Below are 16,762 nucleotides of genomic sequence, written 5' to 3'. Positions count from 1 at the left end.
CCCTCCCCAGCATCCCATCTCTCATGCTAAATAACCATCCCATCCCCTTCTGCTCTTCGGTCAAAAACCTAGGAGTAGTCTTTGACCAAAACCTTTCCTGGCATTCTTATATTTCCCGCCATTCCATGTCCTGCCTCAGCCTGTTTCGTCGGTCCTGGCTTCTCTTACCTTTCTCCACCCGCAAACTCCTTGTATCTTCCCTTATATTTCCCTTCTTCGATTATAGCTGTTTGGCATACGGTGGTCTCTCGGAAGGGGAGAACGCGCAATTGAAGCTTATTAGGAATTGTTGCTAAGATTTGTGTACGGCACCCCACGGGGATCCCGGGTGTCGGGGTTGTATTCCCCACTTTCCTGGCTATTCCCCTCTTTCCGTGCACAGTATTTCCTAGGTTCTTTCTTTTCCAGTCCATCCACACTCGTCGTCCTCCTTACATCATCCAATCCCTCCAATTCAACTCCTCACATCTCACACGTAAGACCCGCTCATCCCCAATCGACCTTAGCCTTCCGCAACAAACAACCCAAACCATCGAAAGATCCTTTCTGATCCGAACCCCTAATCTCTAGAACTCCCTTCCCCTTTCTATTCGTCATGTTGCCTCCTTTTATTCCTTTAAATCCCACCTGTATAATCACCTCCTCTCCCTCCAAGCAGAGATCTCACGTTAGCATTTGTTATTTTTGTTTAATATTCTCGTAATTTTCTCTTCTGGCCTGCCTTACTGGTATACATTGTGCCAATATTTCTATCTTTTTTTTTTATTTTACTTTTAACTTCATAGAAGGAACTTCCTTTATTTATTTCATGTAAATTATTCTTAGGGGACACCAGTCCCAGAATAAAGTTATTTTTCTTCTTAAGTAGGTGACGTAGTAAGGAGCTTTGCCGGTTTGTCTGAATACTTTTAATTGGATGAATTGGATGCGCTGGATGTTGGATGGCTTCGCAGAACCTCACAGTTCTACAATCTACGTCCAAAGTGGTCGCAGTAAAGTCTTGTATAACGTTAGTTGCGTTTTGACGGTCAAGATGAATTTTGAGTGTTCGGAGTCTTCGAAGTTGTCCAAGTCTTCTGTTAGGCTGTTGCCTTTTAAGTCGTATGTGGGGATTTCACGTCTGTCTAGGTATAGTCCTAGGTATTTGACTTGAGTGGAATTCGGTATCTATTTGTCGTTGAGGTAGAGTGGAGGGTAAGACTGCTATTTCAATGTGAAAGTGCACTGTGTACATTTTTCTTCATTCAATCTTGTCCTCCACTTTTTTCGTTAGTCTTCGATAAGCTCAAAGTGTTCTTGGATGTTGGATCGCTTGGCTAAGATTCGAGTTAGAGGACAGAATTGCAGTATCGTCTGCAAAGGTTGTAGAAATAGTATTGGAGTGTGCAGGTGAGTCAGCAGTATAGATGATATAAAGGATGGGGCCAAGAATGCTCCCTTGTGGGACCCCGTCTTTCCGAGAACTTGTTGCCGCACCTCACTCTGAAGCAGCGGTCTGTTAAGCAGGAGTTCAGGAAAAGACTGAAAAGACGGAAAAGGAATAGGAAGGAAGCGTTTAAGTTTATAAAGCATGCCCCTAGGAACGTACCCAAGCAATACCCTGTTCTCGATTGCAGACGTGATAGTGTCGACTACTCTGAGACCTTATTGGACCGTAGAATTATGTGGACGGAAGTCGAATTGGTGAGAGGGAATTATTTTATGAGTATCTAGGATAGAGATTAATTACTTGACAAGGAGTGTTTCGAGGATTTTGGACAGTGCAGGAAGAAGTCTAATCAATCTCTACACACATAGAAATTGTTAAATTGTTAAATTAAATTGTTCTTTAATAAAATAAAATAACGATAATAATAAGGTTAGAAAGATTCAAAGGACTACATCTTTAAAAGGAGGTCCTCGCGGGTGCCTCAAGGACAACCACTTTTATGCGGGTCAAAGTAAGCCATTATAATAAAAATTAGGGAAAGAAAAAAACGAAAATTAAAGCGGAAGTGGTTCATCCCCGAGGTTCTCAACACTCATTCATTCTTAAATACATTTTTTTCTATTTACATACCGTCCACTCAGGATAATGGAGTACTCGATATTCCTCCATCGCCCTATTTGACTAATCTAATTGAGGGGGTGATTGTATCGCCCACAAGAAAAGTGATATAAGAAGAAAAATTCTAAAGACCTGATTATTATTATTTTTTAAGTATTCGGGTGTGTGATGCAACAGGAAAAATGACACAACTGTAGGTTGACTCTTAGCAGCTAGGCATTATGAAATTCGTTCACATTATGAAAAACAATTATTAAATCAACTGTACAAACATGTTTTTCATAATGTATAATTAATATAGACCCTGATGATGACCTTAAAATAGGTGGAAAGCTTGGCAGTAAAAACTGAATTTCCATACCTTGGTCCAGAGAACATTCTTACATTATTTATAGTTTCAACGATTTTTTGAATGTTTTAATTAAACTAGGTTTAATAATCAATAAATCATTTTGAATTTTAAATAATTAATTAGCCTTGACTCCATGAGGTAAGCAGTTTGGGTCAAAAATAATTTTAGTAAAACTTACTACAGGGATATTTATGCTTGTTTGTTAGGTTTGTTTGTTGCCTGTTACTATCACAAATAAATTAATACTCTAAGGCGCAATGCCCACTGGAGCGATGAGATAGTGATGCAACTGAGACGCGATCTTTTATCGCCCGATACGACTTTTATCGGCGCCACACTCTCGTGCCCACTGGAGCGAAGTGACAAACGATACGATACATACCATAGTACCTTTTTACATTACACTGTTGATGATGTGGTATCACTGGCAGACTTTCCTTTCGTGTTACAAAAAATGATAGAAAATTTAGAAATGTATTGTGATTACTGAAAACTTAACGTTAATACCGCTAAATCGAAAATTATTATTATGAGTTATTCAGATATCGTGAGATGCGGTCGGGTGTGACGTAGGTTTCAGAAAAACATTTTCTTTATCGTGCCAACGTTTCGATCTTTTATTGAGCCCTGAAGATGATCTCAATAAAAGATCGAAACGTTGGCACGATAAAAAAAAGTTTTTCTAAAACCTACATCACACCAGACCGCATCTCACCATAACTGAATAATTATTGTTATTAGAAACAATAAACGTAATTTACGACCAAACGAAGATGGATATTTAAAAATAGAATTTTAAAAATAGTTGAAACGTAAATTTTTGGGGGTCTCATTGACCTTTTGTCTGTCAAAGCTAATGTTCCCCAAAACGGTTTCCAACCTTCCCCAATATGGGCCGGCCACTACAGGCCATCCGCCTCTACACAGTGACCCAACTGTGTTGTACTTACGTACCGAAGAAAGTATTTCATGATTCTCTTGAGTCTGGTAACATGCTCGCTGATGAGTCAACCGTAGACCAACATCCACAATCGAAATGGGAGACCAGGGGTGTGCTGATTGACAGATCGAGTATGTAAGGAGATCAACTAGTTGTTAATGCAAAGCGAAGGAATAAGGAAAAAGGTATGAGACGCCTGGGACTTATTAATGTTTAACGATCCTCTAAGATGTGAAGGCCATTCGGTGAAAAGGAAATCCATAGGGGCTGTTAGACCACATTCCTAATCCCTAAAACAGCCACAGTGTGCAATATATTATAAAACAGCCATTTTTACAATTGAATTGCATCAATTATTTATTTTCAATTCCAATATTTTCACCTACACATGTTTAGCCTAATTTTGGCATTTAAAACAAAAAACTTTTTGAACTTTTTCTTAAATGAAATCTAATTAAACACTTTTATTTTATCTAAAGCTGCGTAATGAGTCATGAATTATAAATCATGATCATTGATGATGTTTTGTTTTCTCTTTGCTTTTTAAACCAACTGACTTTAGTTGGGCAATTTGTATTTGGCGGGAAAGCATGTACTGAAATTTGGCGGGAAATTACAGTCCAAAGAGAAGGTTCTACGACTGTTATCCGTCGTGTTGCAGTGATAAGTTCGCCTAGTGCCTTGAATCGGTTTATCGTAGTAAGTAAATGTTTTTTTACGTTTTAATTGCATAATTTATATGTAACTAGTCGAGAGACCATTTATTAAATCCTACTCAGTCATTTTTTCTGCAACAACATAATGCAATTAATCATATAACAATTATTATTGTGAAACATTAGAATCGGTCATTACTACAGCGAGACCAAACGGACCAATTTGTCATTTACTGTAACTTTCCGGACAACTATTACCATTATTTGAATTTGTGCTAAGTAAGAGGAAAAATAGTTTCATAAAAACTTTTTATTCATGTATGATACTTTTTTAGTAACATAGTGGTTGATTAAAAAATGTCATAATTAAGAAATTCAAATGTGATAATATAAGTTAAAAAAAGAGTGATTAATATCATTTTTTTGTGTTACAGAAACATAAACAAATCTTATGAATTATTAGTTTTATTTTTTAATGCATATTATACTAAGCCATATACATTTTTCATTTTTTAGTTAATTATAGCTTTAACATTAAGAAAAAGGATTCTTCTCTTCCTACCCCTTCTTCTCTTTTTTTACTTCTTTTCCTTTTTTATATTATTATTATTATTTTAAATGCATAGCTTATTAAGCCATATACATTTTTTCAATTGTTACTTAATTATAGCTTTAACATTAAGAAAAAAGGATTCTTCTCTTCCTACCCCATCTTCTCCGTTTTCTTTTTTCCTTTTTTTATATTATTATTATTTGTTTAAATGCATAGCATATTAAGCCATATACATTTTTTTAATTAAAGAAATTAGATCCTGCGATATAAGGACCATCCGTAGTAACAACGCTCGGGCAAAATCCAATTCCGACATTGCTAAATTGTTTTCAGAGCGCCTTTCCACAATTTTTACTGCACACCATGACATACTTGATCATGACCGTCAGCTTAACATTGAACACGACTTGAATGTCCCCTTGCAACTCTCTTATCTTCCTAAAGCATTTACTCCATGAAACATACAACACACTATTAAACAACTACATTCATGAAAAGCTCCAGGTTATGATCTAATTACAAAACAAATGTTAGAAAATTTGCCCCACAGAGGCTTACTATATTTAACATACCTATACAACATACTAAGGACCACATATTTTCCATTGCAATGGAAGTTCTCTATAATTAAAATGATTCATAAGCCAAATAAACCTTCTGATCTTCCAAATTCCTATCGACCCATTAGTCTCCTTTCTATCCTTGCCAAAATACTAGAAAAACTACTTCTCCGACGTTTGCTGCCAATAATTGAAAATTCTAATATTATTCCAGATCATCAGTTTGGGTTCCGCACATTTCACTCGACAACTCAACAATTACAATCGAACAAAAACAGCATTGCTTGGGTGTCTTTCTTGATTTAGAACATGCCTTCGATCGAGTCTGGCACTTGGGCTTGCTTTGGAAACTGAGGAACATCCTCCCTCATACGTACTATCTTATACTGCGATCTTATCTGACGGATAAATTTTGTCGAGTCCGTCAGGGAACTGAATTCTCACCTTATATACGAATTAGGGCGGGTGTTCCTCAGGGAAGCATACTTGGCCCTTTTCTATTTTCCATATACACTGCAGATATTCCTACACATGTTAACATTTTGACACACACATTCACTGATGATACAGCGATTCTTACACACAATTCGGACCCCTCAACTCTTACAATACCTGAATGTACAACAATATGGTTCACAAAGTGGAGAATATAGGTAAACCTAACAAAAAGCACACAGATCAATTTTACCTTACGTAAAAATGTCTGTCCTGCGGTGAGTATAAATGGAATTCCATTGCCTACCTTGTGCATTATCTTGGACTTTTCATGGATAAACGACTGACTTGGAATCCCCATACAAGACTGAAAAGACAGCAAACAAACCGACGTTATAAATTGTTAAAAAGACTATAGACCTCTCTGGGTGTACGGTTGTGAAGTGTGTGGCTCAACCAAGTATTCCAATTCCCAGTGTCTCCAATCCATCCAATCTAAAATTCTCCGTCAAATTATAAATGCTCCTTTTTACATTTCAAATTATCCATAAAGACCTACACATCCAGTTTGTACATGAACTCATCAAAACTCAATATAAAAAATTCATCAATCACTGCACACACACACAGTAATCTATTCGTACGAAATTTATCATTTCCAATCCTACCTGAAAATCCTCCAAGACGATTGGAGCGAAAGTGGCCCCGAGACCTTCTCATTGTGTGAAGACTGAACAAGATATCAGTGTGAAAGAGTGTTACTGGGCAACTTCTCCTACAAGAGCCTCAAATGATAATTCAACATATATGAACATATTTACTTAATACATCACTTAATACTTCAGAGTTACCACTATCCCTACAAATATGCATCTCTTTGTTTTTAAGTAATAAGTTGTAGATTTTTTGGTGCTAGTAGAGGATAGTTTTAAATTAATCCTGTTTTTATCTTGGAAGACAGTATTTACATTTTATCCATTCTAATTTGCAATAAATTTTGTTTTAACTAAGAAAATTAAAGAAAAGGATTTTTTGATGATTCTATTATAGACATTAGGATATCAATGATATGTTATTGAAGCCTAGGTCTCGCAAGAAACTAATCAGCGTGGTACGCCTTGGTGGATGGCTGCGGATGTTCTTGCATGAACGGAGCGGCTAATGATTTTATCTTATACCTCATCTAGGGGCAATTTATACGTTTATGGTCAGGCTCCATCCAGTTAGGTGCCAGGTGACCTCAACATTTGGCACGAGCAATGGTTTATAATCAATTGTATAAGTCAGCTGAGCATGTTGTGTTTGGCTACCCATGAAGGTCAATGTCTGCGGCATGTTAGAATAGACTTGGAAGTGGCGAACCCGTCATGTAAATTCTAAGCCTGTCTAGAAAGAGTCGAACCGGATGGGAGTGCTGGCAATTCTGTCCTGTATCGCTTCTACCCTTTGAACACTGAAAGTCCATATGGACTCTACTAAGTTTTGTTATGCATGTAATGAGAATAAAGGACTATTAATTTCCTTAATTCCTGCCTGCTGAGAGAGAGGTAAATTTATGTTCCCTGGTTGAAATATGAAACTTCTTTTGAGCATAAATTTTATTTAACCTTAAGTTAGTGTCAGTTTATTTTTATTGTGCCAATGATCAATATTTGCAAAATAATATTATGTTATGGAAAAATGAATAGTCAAGTGAAATATTTTTAATGAGAAACAACCTACAAACCGCAAGAAACTATTTTCATGAATACAAATGATCACTTTGACACAATAATGTGGAGTAAAATAGGTTCATTAATGGTTAAACAATAATTTCACAGTAAATTAGTATGTCAAGGAGGAGAGGTGTCAGTGCTGATGAGAAAAAGGCAAGGTTGTTGAATTTGTTCCACGAGAAGAAGGAATTTTTCCAACTTAAGGTATATTATCTTTTCCACTGTTACCGCCTTATTTTAATGTGACAACCGTATACAATTACAGGAATTGGAAACGATTGCATCGAAGGAGAAAGGTATTGTCGCCCAGACTGTTAAAGATGTCCTGCAGAGTCTTGTCGACGACAACTTAGTGGAAACGGACAAAATTGGAACGTCGACATACTACTGGTCCTTCCCAAGGTACAATTTGAAAATACTTTTCTTTTTTTTTTTATTATATTTTATTAACTTTTGTTTAAAGCCATTCTATTAAGATGAAAAAAATGGAGATTGCACGACTTGAAAAGGAAATTGAAAATACCAGGAAAGCTCTGTTTGAAACCAAAGATAAAATTATTGAAGCTAAGGTAAAATTGATAAAATAATGTTAATTTCAATTTTAATTCAAATTGTTTAAATTGTTTTTCTTTTAAATTCAGGTTGGAAGAGAAGACATGTCTAAAAGAACCCACGTGATCGAAGAGAACAAAGTAATCACAGCCGAGAATGAATATTTGCTGAAAGAACTTCAAAAATATAAACAAAATGATTCTGCCGATCTTGAAAAAATGCTGAACGATACTGAGGTATTTTGTTAGTTTATTTTCCCGTTCTGATTGATTTTGACTAAACATTTTTCAGGTTGCAAAAGAAGCGGCAAATAGGTGGACGGATAACATATCATCATTGAAATCCTGGTGCAAAAATAAGTTCTTCATCGAGGAAGATGTAATAAACAAACAATTCGGGATACCAGAAGATTTAGATTACATTGAATAAACTTTTTGGAACCAGTATAATATTCAGCTGTAATTTTCAATGTAAATATTTAAAAAAAATGTATGGAGTTTACCATGCCATACTTATTTCATATTGACTAAATGATTGAATTAAAGAAGGGGTTTTTTTAGTGTGCCACAATTTTCAATTGATTCTATAGACATAGGTTCGTTCAAGCAGCTGTTCGGAATTTTCCCCTACATGTGCGACAAAGTGTGGAACTGGTGTTCCAACAGTGCTTGTTTAGAACATGAAATATCTGCACTGCCCTCTGGCCAGTGTAAAGTTCGTTTGTAAATATGCATTTTATCCAGATTTAGTCTTATTACAACCCATATTTGTTTAGAGGTCATAATCAACCATATTAATTATTACAATTAACTATTATTTTTATCTAAGGATCTAAGGTTTTTGGTTGAGATGAAAAAGTTAGTGTGACGAGCAGGATTAGAACCCAAGACATTTGGCTCAATGCGCTGCTGCTCTAACCACTTAAGCTATCGTGAGTGTATATGGTTAATTATATTATGCTATTACATAAAAAATTACTACATAGTATTTAAAAAAACGATCTCTCGACTATAGTTACATATGAATTATGCAATTAAAACATTTTTCTTTGTATTCAAATTGAGTATTATCAAAGTTTTTATGTTATCTTTTTAAGACATGATAGATTGATGCAGTTAAAAATGTCAAAGGAACTGGGAAGTGAGTTTGTGTTGATCATTATTTTCAGTAGGTTGGAATGTTTGAGGTAGATGGCGGGTACGATAAGTTAGGAAAATTGAGATGCCTGATGTTGCATCTGGGAATATGAAAGTTAAGTAAGGGAAGCAGATCAGAGCACTATTGAGTTGAGGAGTAGTTCATACATTAATATAATGTCACTATTAAATCGTCTAGAAGAGTATGAAGTACTGTCATTGGGCGAAGTAGTTTAGCCGGTTTATAACCAAACTGTAGTAATTATTTTTGAACTGACTCAAGAGAAGTAAGTACTATGGTACGCTCCATATAATATTATGTTATTCCAGTATTGAACTCTTATACAAAACTGTTAGGTCTCCTAATCCACCCTATTTTAGGAGATGTCCCACAGGGCAGCACCCTCGTTCCTCTGCTATACTCAATTTATACCTCTGACCTAGGTTGGAGGTATGCAAGCACAACCTACGTCAGAGCTTCTCGTAATCTCCAAAATTACTTACATATCCTCAAATCCTTACTCCGACAGTGGAGAATGAAGATCAATGAAACCAAATCGACAACCTTTATATTCACACTAAAGCTCCCATCAGGATTGTATGTGTTGGTTGCTGAATTGACCTGAGTTGACAGCATCTGGAGTCCAACCCCATGGTCTGCCCCCTGGACTGCCAACACCCGGGGCGATTCTTTAGGCTGGTCAGCTCCCACCAGTTTACTTCAACATGTTCACATCTGTGTTGCGATACATGCCCGATACCTCAGACAAAAGACTAATGGGAACCCCTATACACGACTTAAATGCAGGCATGTAGTTATTACAATATGTTAACATATGGTTTTATGCCAGGCTACTCAGCCAGGTAATCTAAATATTACTGACAAAAGAAAATTTTACATTGCCATCCTGACTCCCATTTCGACAAACCGACATGAACTTTATGGAACTTCAAAGCATTCCAAACTTAATCGAACCGAATCCTTTCAATCTGAAATTCTCAGAACAATAATCAATGCCTCCTTCTATGTTTCCAATCACACCATCCATACTAATTTAAATGTTCCTCTTGTTACTCGTGTAGCTCAATCCCGCTATAAAAAGTTCCATTCCAAACAATCCTAATCATCTGAACCCTTTCGTCAAAAACCCGTCATCCACCACGTTACCTAATAATCCTCACAAGAGACTGAAACGTCAGTGGCCCCGCGACAACCTCACTACTTGACACCAGTCTCAGGATTGAGTCCAGCTCACTCATTATATTGATGTAATAACGACTTCCGTCACTGGAAAAAATAGTTCTAATTCACAAGTTCATACTTTTTTGATTACTATTAATGTTTTTAGTTCAGCTTAATGTCAATAATTTTATTTCCGGCATGTCGTCCGATAAATCGCAGTCTTTTTCGTTCTGAAATGAGCCTGTTGAATAATCCGTGCCGTGGGATTGTTGAATTTGACGTTCCAGATTATTCCAGATTATATTCATCACGAGACAAAACGGACCGTAGAAGATTCGGCCTAAAAAGTAGGTAATCTTACGTTTACCAAGGCAAAGACATGATAAAAGACAACACCTTCCGCTCTTTTAGGATCTTAAGCAGACATTCCCCGGTTTTACACCATGGTGCCTTTTTCCAAATTCAGGAAGATCTTGAATCGTGTTTTTTCATTATGGGAATCATGATTTTATTTGAAAACTTATTTAACCCTTTAAAGTTTCACTACGTTATTATAATTCGTCACCTCAGAAATAAATTAATTACATAAACTAACACAAGAAAACACCCTTTCCATCGGACCCTTTTTACCCAGTAGCCGACCAACTTTGCCGGATTTCCGCGGCAATTAACCCTTACAACATACTCCCTCGGCTCTTCGGCTTTCTTATCCCACCCTAGACTCCAAACTCCCTTTTCATCGAGGATAGAGAATAATAACAGGATCGATATAATAGTATATAAAAGTTATTTTTCATTATTTCTGCTAGGCCTTTAAGCCGTAGCAGCACGTAAGAAATACAGGCGCGTCTTGTGTTATTTATTCGTTTCCCGGTAAGAAACGGCCCAAGTAAAAATATGATGCAAATATTTTCTTTTTTCTGTCCAAAAAAAAACAACATTATTTCACAACAATACCAGGCCTGTTAAATGTTGCCGGCCCCTTTTTAACATTTAGCCCAGTTTGACATAAAAAAACTTTCAATATAAATACATTAATATTAGGATGATACAAAAAAATTGAATAAAAAGGCAAAGTATTAGTGTAAGTCACAATAACAGATCCTGAATAAGAAATCCTGAACATTAAGATGTTAGAAGTGTCGTAAAAGGGAGAATATTGGGATGAGAGATAACAATTGAACAAAATTGGATATTGGGATAACGTATAATAATGGAACAAAACATAGGATACGACGCAAGAATAGAACAACAGAGAATATATGGGATAAGCCACAAATGGAAAAAGAGAGAATATGGGGAGAGAATAAGAGACAATGATTGGAGAAGTCAGAATATTGGGATAGGGGACAATGATCGAAGAAGACAATATTAGGATAAGACGGAAGTACGGAACAGGACAGAGTGTTGGAATACAACACAAGAATCGAACAAGACAGAAATTGGGATAAGACTGGAACTGGGCAGAATATTTGGATAAGGCACAACAATTTAGGTAGTTAGGATATTAAGGTAAGACGCAAGAATGGAACAGGACAAAATGTTGTGTTAAGACACAATGTTAGGATAAGACAGAAGAATGGAAGTCCAAAGTTTGGGATAAGACAGAAGAATGGAACAAGACAAAAGTTTGGGATAAGACAGAAGAATGGTACAAGACAAAAGTTTGGGATAAGACAGAAGAATGGAACAACACGGAAGGCGGGATACAGGACTGGTTAAAACATCAGGATATCGTTATGATAGATTTTTTCTTTTTTTCATAAACCTTTTCTCAGGAAAGCCCTTGTCATGTCAAGACATAATGAACGCTGCATGCTGCCCATTTTTGCCAGAGGATATATGAGAAGATAAAAATTACATGTTTTTAAGAATAAAGGAAAAAATCCAGTGACCTTTATTTACTGTCTTTCTTGTCAAAAATAAATTAAAATAACTGTTGCAGTATTTTTCAAAACCAATTTTCAAAGTGGAGATATCTAGAGACGTTCTAAATTCTCTGATTACCTGATTTTAATCAAAATTCAACCCTTGCTAAAAAAAAGGTAATAATCTAACAACAGTTTCTACTCAGCCAAAACCAATTTAATTTTATTTCAGAATTGTATTATAAAGTCCTTTGCTGAAAATGAACAAGTATGATTTTTCGTATTTCGTCCATTCTGGAGTTTTTCAAGGTTCATTAGTATTATATATAATAAAATAATTCATTTCGTTCGATATTAATTATTCACTTTTAGTCATTAATGGAATATTCAATTTGAAAATATGTAAATTAGATAATTTTATCAATCAAATTGTACCAATGTATATGGCTATAACTTATTTATGTTTAACATTGAAAGAAGTGACTATATAAAATATTCTGGTATTCATTGTTACATAAGATCATTATAATTTGTTTGTTCTGTCTGAAAACCAATGAAGTCCACCCTTTTTCGCGGTTTAGTCCGATTGCAATGTAATATATAATTTTTGACATATACATAAATAAAGATAGAATAATAGCAAAAATCACAAAAATTGAATGAAAAGGCAGAGCGAACACAATAACTGACTGAAACCTGGAAATTGTAGGAATAATGTTATATCAAAGAACAAATTCTTTGCTTTTCAATTGCTAAAATTTTCAGAAAAAGTTTTGTATGTTCATGTTTATGTTCTTTGTTGGAAATCAGGGAAATTGAATTTTATCCTGATCTTTTATTCTTTCTTTTTTATGAACAATTCTGTTATTAGCAAATAACTTAACTTTAGCTATCCCAATTTAGATTTCAGATAGCTTAATATTATATTTTAGGTTAATTATGTGATAATTTCTATATTTAAACGGGTAATCCAAATCAGTCGGATTAATTGCAATTTGTCAATGGGCAAACAACAAACATCAATCGCGACGTTGGCAATCAGTCGTACTTCGCTTATAAATTTAATACACAGCTAATTACAACTTGATCAATATTTCGACTATTTCCCTACAGTTCAGATTACACAGATACAGGTTCATACACAGATTTTCTAGGTCTGCACTTAACCATATCCAAAGCTAGACTGGAGATGCTAAGCCCCCTCCAAAGAGTATCTCCCAGGCTCCGGAGAAAGTATGCCGGTCAAACGTCTATAAGAGGGACCTCAAGTACCCCGACCTTGCACTTGAATCCAAGCAGCCATGAACGCCGTAAGTAACCTTTTTTTTTATATTATCGACGAATTATAATTTTTTGAACATTAGCCCTTATAAGTGTAACCCAGCATTAACATTCTTTAGGAAAACAAGCCTTTCGTTGGATTTTTTCTTTTAAACGTTTTCGTTTAAGTTTAAGGACAAGGTGTTATATTAAAAGTTTATTTTTATTGCAGTTCTAAATATGTAAGGGTATGCTTTGACATTTTTAATTTTTATCACTTATTTGCAAAAAGATCAGTGGATAATTTATATAATTCTTGAAAAGGAGTTGATTTTTTACCTCCCAATAAAGAAACGCTTATCTATTTTTGTTAGTATTTATTCCTGCTTTTTAGCCTTAGTTGTATATTGAATTTATATCTATAGTAAGGTCTGGTTCTTTATACAAACATTCAACTTTCTCCTAGTATTGACTTCATGCCTTTTTTGGAGACATTTTCCATTTTTCTTTTCTTTTTTTCCGATCTAGGCCCGAATTTGGCTTTAGGTGGTTCAATGCCGAGTGCAATGACTTTTTGCCGGGTCACCAAAGCATTTTTAAGCCTTTGCCTTGTCATTGAGGAGGCCAGGATTAATTTTCCATATACGGATGGGTCAAGTTGAGAAAACATAAATTGACGGACACTTTCTCGGGGTTCAACATTACACTTTGGGTATCATTGTTGATAAAACAAAATCCACAGTAACCTAAGAAAAAACGGATTATCTTGATGCATGTTGTTTGATTAATTTTTCCCCAATTCTCCTGTAATCTATGTCGACCGTCTTTTCACCACTTAAGATATTTCACAATTAGCTTGTTTTTGACTATTTTATTTAAAAAGCTTTTAAAAGCTACAAGTTAAACGAAAACGTTCATTCCTGGAAGGTTTTTGTCTCCTGGAGAAAATTTTCTTTATCTAAAAGCTAGGGGCAGACCCTCACACACCTTGAGCTTAATTGTCGCTTAACCATTGATTAACTCATGAAAAAACACCACATCAGTTTCCAAATTTTAAATTGTCCTGCCAGATAGTACTGAATCTGTATTTAACTTTTCTATAAACTTTGAACCCTTGATTGATTTTATTCTTTCAAAAATCAAGCAAATGTTTCACTCAGCTTTTAGTAAATCATCTGAGGGTCTGTTTAATTTCATTTTTTAAGGCTTCTTAACTTAATGTTGTCCTGGAATCTAGCCGTTTTTTCTAATTTGCCTACAAATTCGTTGAGGGATTCGGTTGATGAAAATTGTCCGATTAGTCTCATATTCACGGTCCATCGGAACAAATTTTTACCTGGTGAGGGTTAATCGTTCATTTTCTCGGGTCGTTCAGGTCAAAACGATTATTGGAATATTTTGGAAAATAGGCAGTCAAATACCCACGAACACATATCAGGCCGTTCAATAATTAACAAAGATTAATTAATTTTTGAAACGTTTTATATTAAAAAAAAAAATTATAGAGATTTGTACGTTTTATAAGGTTTAGATTGAAAAAAATTGACAATTTTCAGAGTAAAATGTTTTTTAAAAGTTGGCTTTGCAAATTTATCCCTTTGAATCTTTAGTTTTTTTTACATCTGCAATCTCAGTGGCATCCTAGCCTCTTAGAACTTCCATTTTCTTTAGTCTTACCTAGTACATACTCTCGTCATACTACTCCTCATATTTCTTCTCAACCCAACACCACATACGAACATACGACACTACCATTCTATCCTCCATCAGCTCACCGACCCCTCTAGGCACATCTGTTCCCTTGAACAAAGTTTATAAAAAACAAAAAGCCAAAAAACCTTACATAAAAACTTTAACAAACAATCAAGACCTTACATAAAAAATTAATTGAAATAAATAATTTGGTCAGTTAGGCCACTAAACATAAATGGATTAAAATAAAAAAATCTTCAACCCCGGTCCCATCATTCTACCAATCTGTTACAAACTCACTATTCCCCCTACCGAAAAAGACATCCAATACCTTGGGCTGTATCTAAACAAGCTAAAAAACCTGGAATCACATACACTACTTAAAAGGACAGAACTGAACCGACCGATTAGTTAAAACACAACTGGACAATAGATCTAACTACTCTCCGAACAATAAATTCCTAATATAAAACTCAACGCTGAAACTAATCGATTTATTATTTATTATTGAAAGTCAGGTTGAGTTGAAAAATTAGTGTCACGAGTGGGACTCGAACCCACGACCTCCGGGGTACTGATCAATTCCAAATCCATCCACTCTTTGAATCATTCACTAGTAGAATACTATAAAATAGTACCATAGTGTTGAGAACAATATTACTCGCCCTTTTTCGATCTCGTTGTAATATCCATAATTCCAATTACCTATACATATTTTAATTTAAAGTTTTTTTCGCTTGTTCCGTCTTCCCGAGATAAGGACTTCACAGACACCATTCACTCCCACCATGCTAAATCTACTCCTTGACCTACCACCACAGTACGTAATAAGGAAAATTGAAACAAGCGAGGAGTCTGTTTCCCGTAAGCCCTCCATTCCTATACTTATTAATTTTTAATACAGAAGTTAATTATCCTCTGTCCGTGTAGTTCTGCTTCTACCCTAGTCTCCATCTCTCATTCGTGAGTTTGGTTATGATATTTAGGGTTGACTCTGGAAGGAAAAAGGTATCCCCTATCCCTTTACCCCCTTTTTCATTCCTAATGTTTTTTTCTGACTGATAGATATTTTAGAATTTGGGTTGGATCCGCTTGCTCTCTCGAGCATATTAAAGAAACAGATGCCCTAGGTAAAGACACGCTAATACGTCCTGAACCCTTTTGTGGTTCCATATTTCATGTTAGGAAAGCGAAGAAACGATGGAATTCACTCAGTGAATACAAACAACTCATAAACCTCTTTGCGAGATCTTGAGATTACCTGCATATTTTGCATAGTCACAGAAAAGACCTACACCGCACCTATTCGCAACCTGTCTAACTTCACATCCGCAGGAGATAATACTAACACTAAACCCAGCCCTAATAATTTATTAATGAATTGGGACTTGTAGGTGTGCTGTAGGTACAAAACGGGGAATACAATATCTCTCAAAGTACGCATTATGACAAACTACCCCGAATGTTTTTCATCTACATCTCCTTTGGGTAAGCTCGTTGCAGGGTAGCGTCTTGAGTTCGGTGTTATAAGCAGTTTCTTACTTATATCTCTTATTCTGACGATACGATTCTGACATTTGTTTATGACACTGTTATATTTTTTTTCATCAAATTCCGTAGCACACCAAAACTTTCAGACTCACCTCTACACCTTAGAGCATTGGTTTACAAAATGGCACATTAAACTAAACACCTCCAAATCAAATCGTGTAAACTTTATCCTTAGACTCTCTCTCTCTCTCTCTCTCTCTCTCTCTCTCTCTCTCTCTCTCTTTCTTTCTTTCTTTCTTTCTTTCTTTCTTTCTTTCTTTCT

At 35.5% G+C, this 16,762-nt stretch overlaps 2 protein-coding genes across 3 annotated transcripts in view; both read left to right on the top strand.

The window, feature by feature from the left end:
• The first annotated feature begins 3,960 nt into the window (after positions 1 to 3,960).
• Positions 3,961 to 8,354, top strand: LOC106667868 (meiotic nuclear division protein 1 homolog). 2 transcript variants are annotated; one of them, XM_014396099.2, is made up of 6 exons: positions 3,961 to 4,038; positions 7,364 to 7,462; positions 7,524 to 7,660; positions 7,722 to 7,827; positions 7,900 to 8,046; positions 8,102 to 8,354. In XM_014396099.2, the coding sequence occupies exons 2-6, from the start codon at positions 7,373 to 7,375 to the stop codon at positions 8,237 to 8,239; spliced, it is 618 nt and encodes a 205-aa protein (XP_014251585.1). In that variant the 5' UTR covers positions 3,961 to 4,038; positions 7,364 to 7,372; the 3' UTR covers positions 8,240 to 8,354. The 2 variants fall into 2 exon arrangements, with proteins under 2 accessions (XP_014251585.1, XP_014251586.1); XM_014396100.2 differs by having other exon boundaries at positions 3,964 to 4,038; positions 7,372 to 7,462.
• A 283-nt stretch (positions 8,355 to 8,637) lies between these two features.
• LOC106667867 (DNA-directed RNA polymerase II subunit RPB1-like) overlaps positions 8,638 to 16,762 on the top strand; it is a 44,664-nt gene continuing 36,539 nt past the window's right edge. Inside the window, exons 1-2 of the mRNA XM_014396098.2 lie at positions 8,638 to 8,741; positions 13,152 to 13,307. Of these exons, the coding sequence (XP_014251584.1) occupies positions 13,299 to 13,307 (9 nt within the window). The 5' untranslated portion in view covers positions 8,638 to 8,741; positions 13,152 to 13,298. The remainder of the gene's footprint in view (positions 8,742 to 13,151; positions 13,308 to 16,762) is intronic.

The sequence above is a fragment of the Cimex lectularius genome, unplaced genomic scaffold (genome assembly GCF_000648675.2).
Source record: "Cimex lectularius strain Harlan isolate CLEC.00 unplaced genomic scaffold, Clec_2.1 scaffold95, whole genome shotgun sequence".
NCBI lineage: Eukaryota > Metazoa > Arthropoda > Insecta > Hemiptera > Cimicidae > Cimex > Cimex lectularius.
This window is presented reverse-complemented; position numbering and strand designations above follow the sequence as displayed.

Bases quoted from the DNA above. Each gene is read 5' to 3' on its own strand.
- LOC106667868 (XM_014396099.2), top strand. From the start codon at position 7,373: ATGTCAAGGAGGAGAGGTGTCAGTGCTGATGAGAAAAAGGCAAGGTTG. The intron at 7,661-7,721 runs GTACAATTTGAA...TTTTGTTTAAAG, and splicing joins TACTACTGGTCCTTCCCAAG to CCATTCTATTAAGATGAAAA. The intron at 8,047-8,101 runs GTATTTTGTTAG...AACATTTTTCAG, and splicing joins AAATGCTGAACGATACTGAG to GTTGCAAAAGAAGCGGCAAA.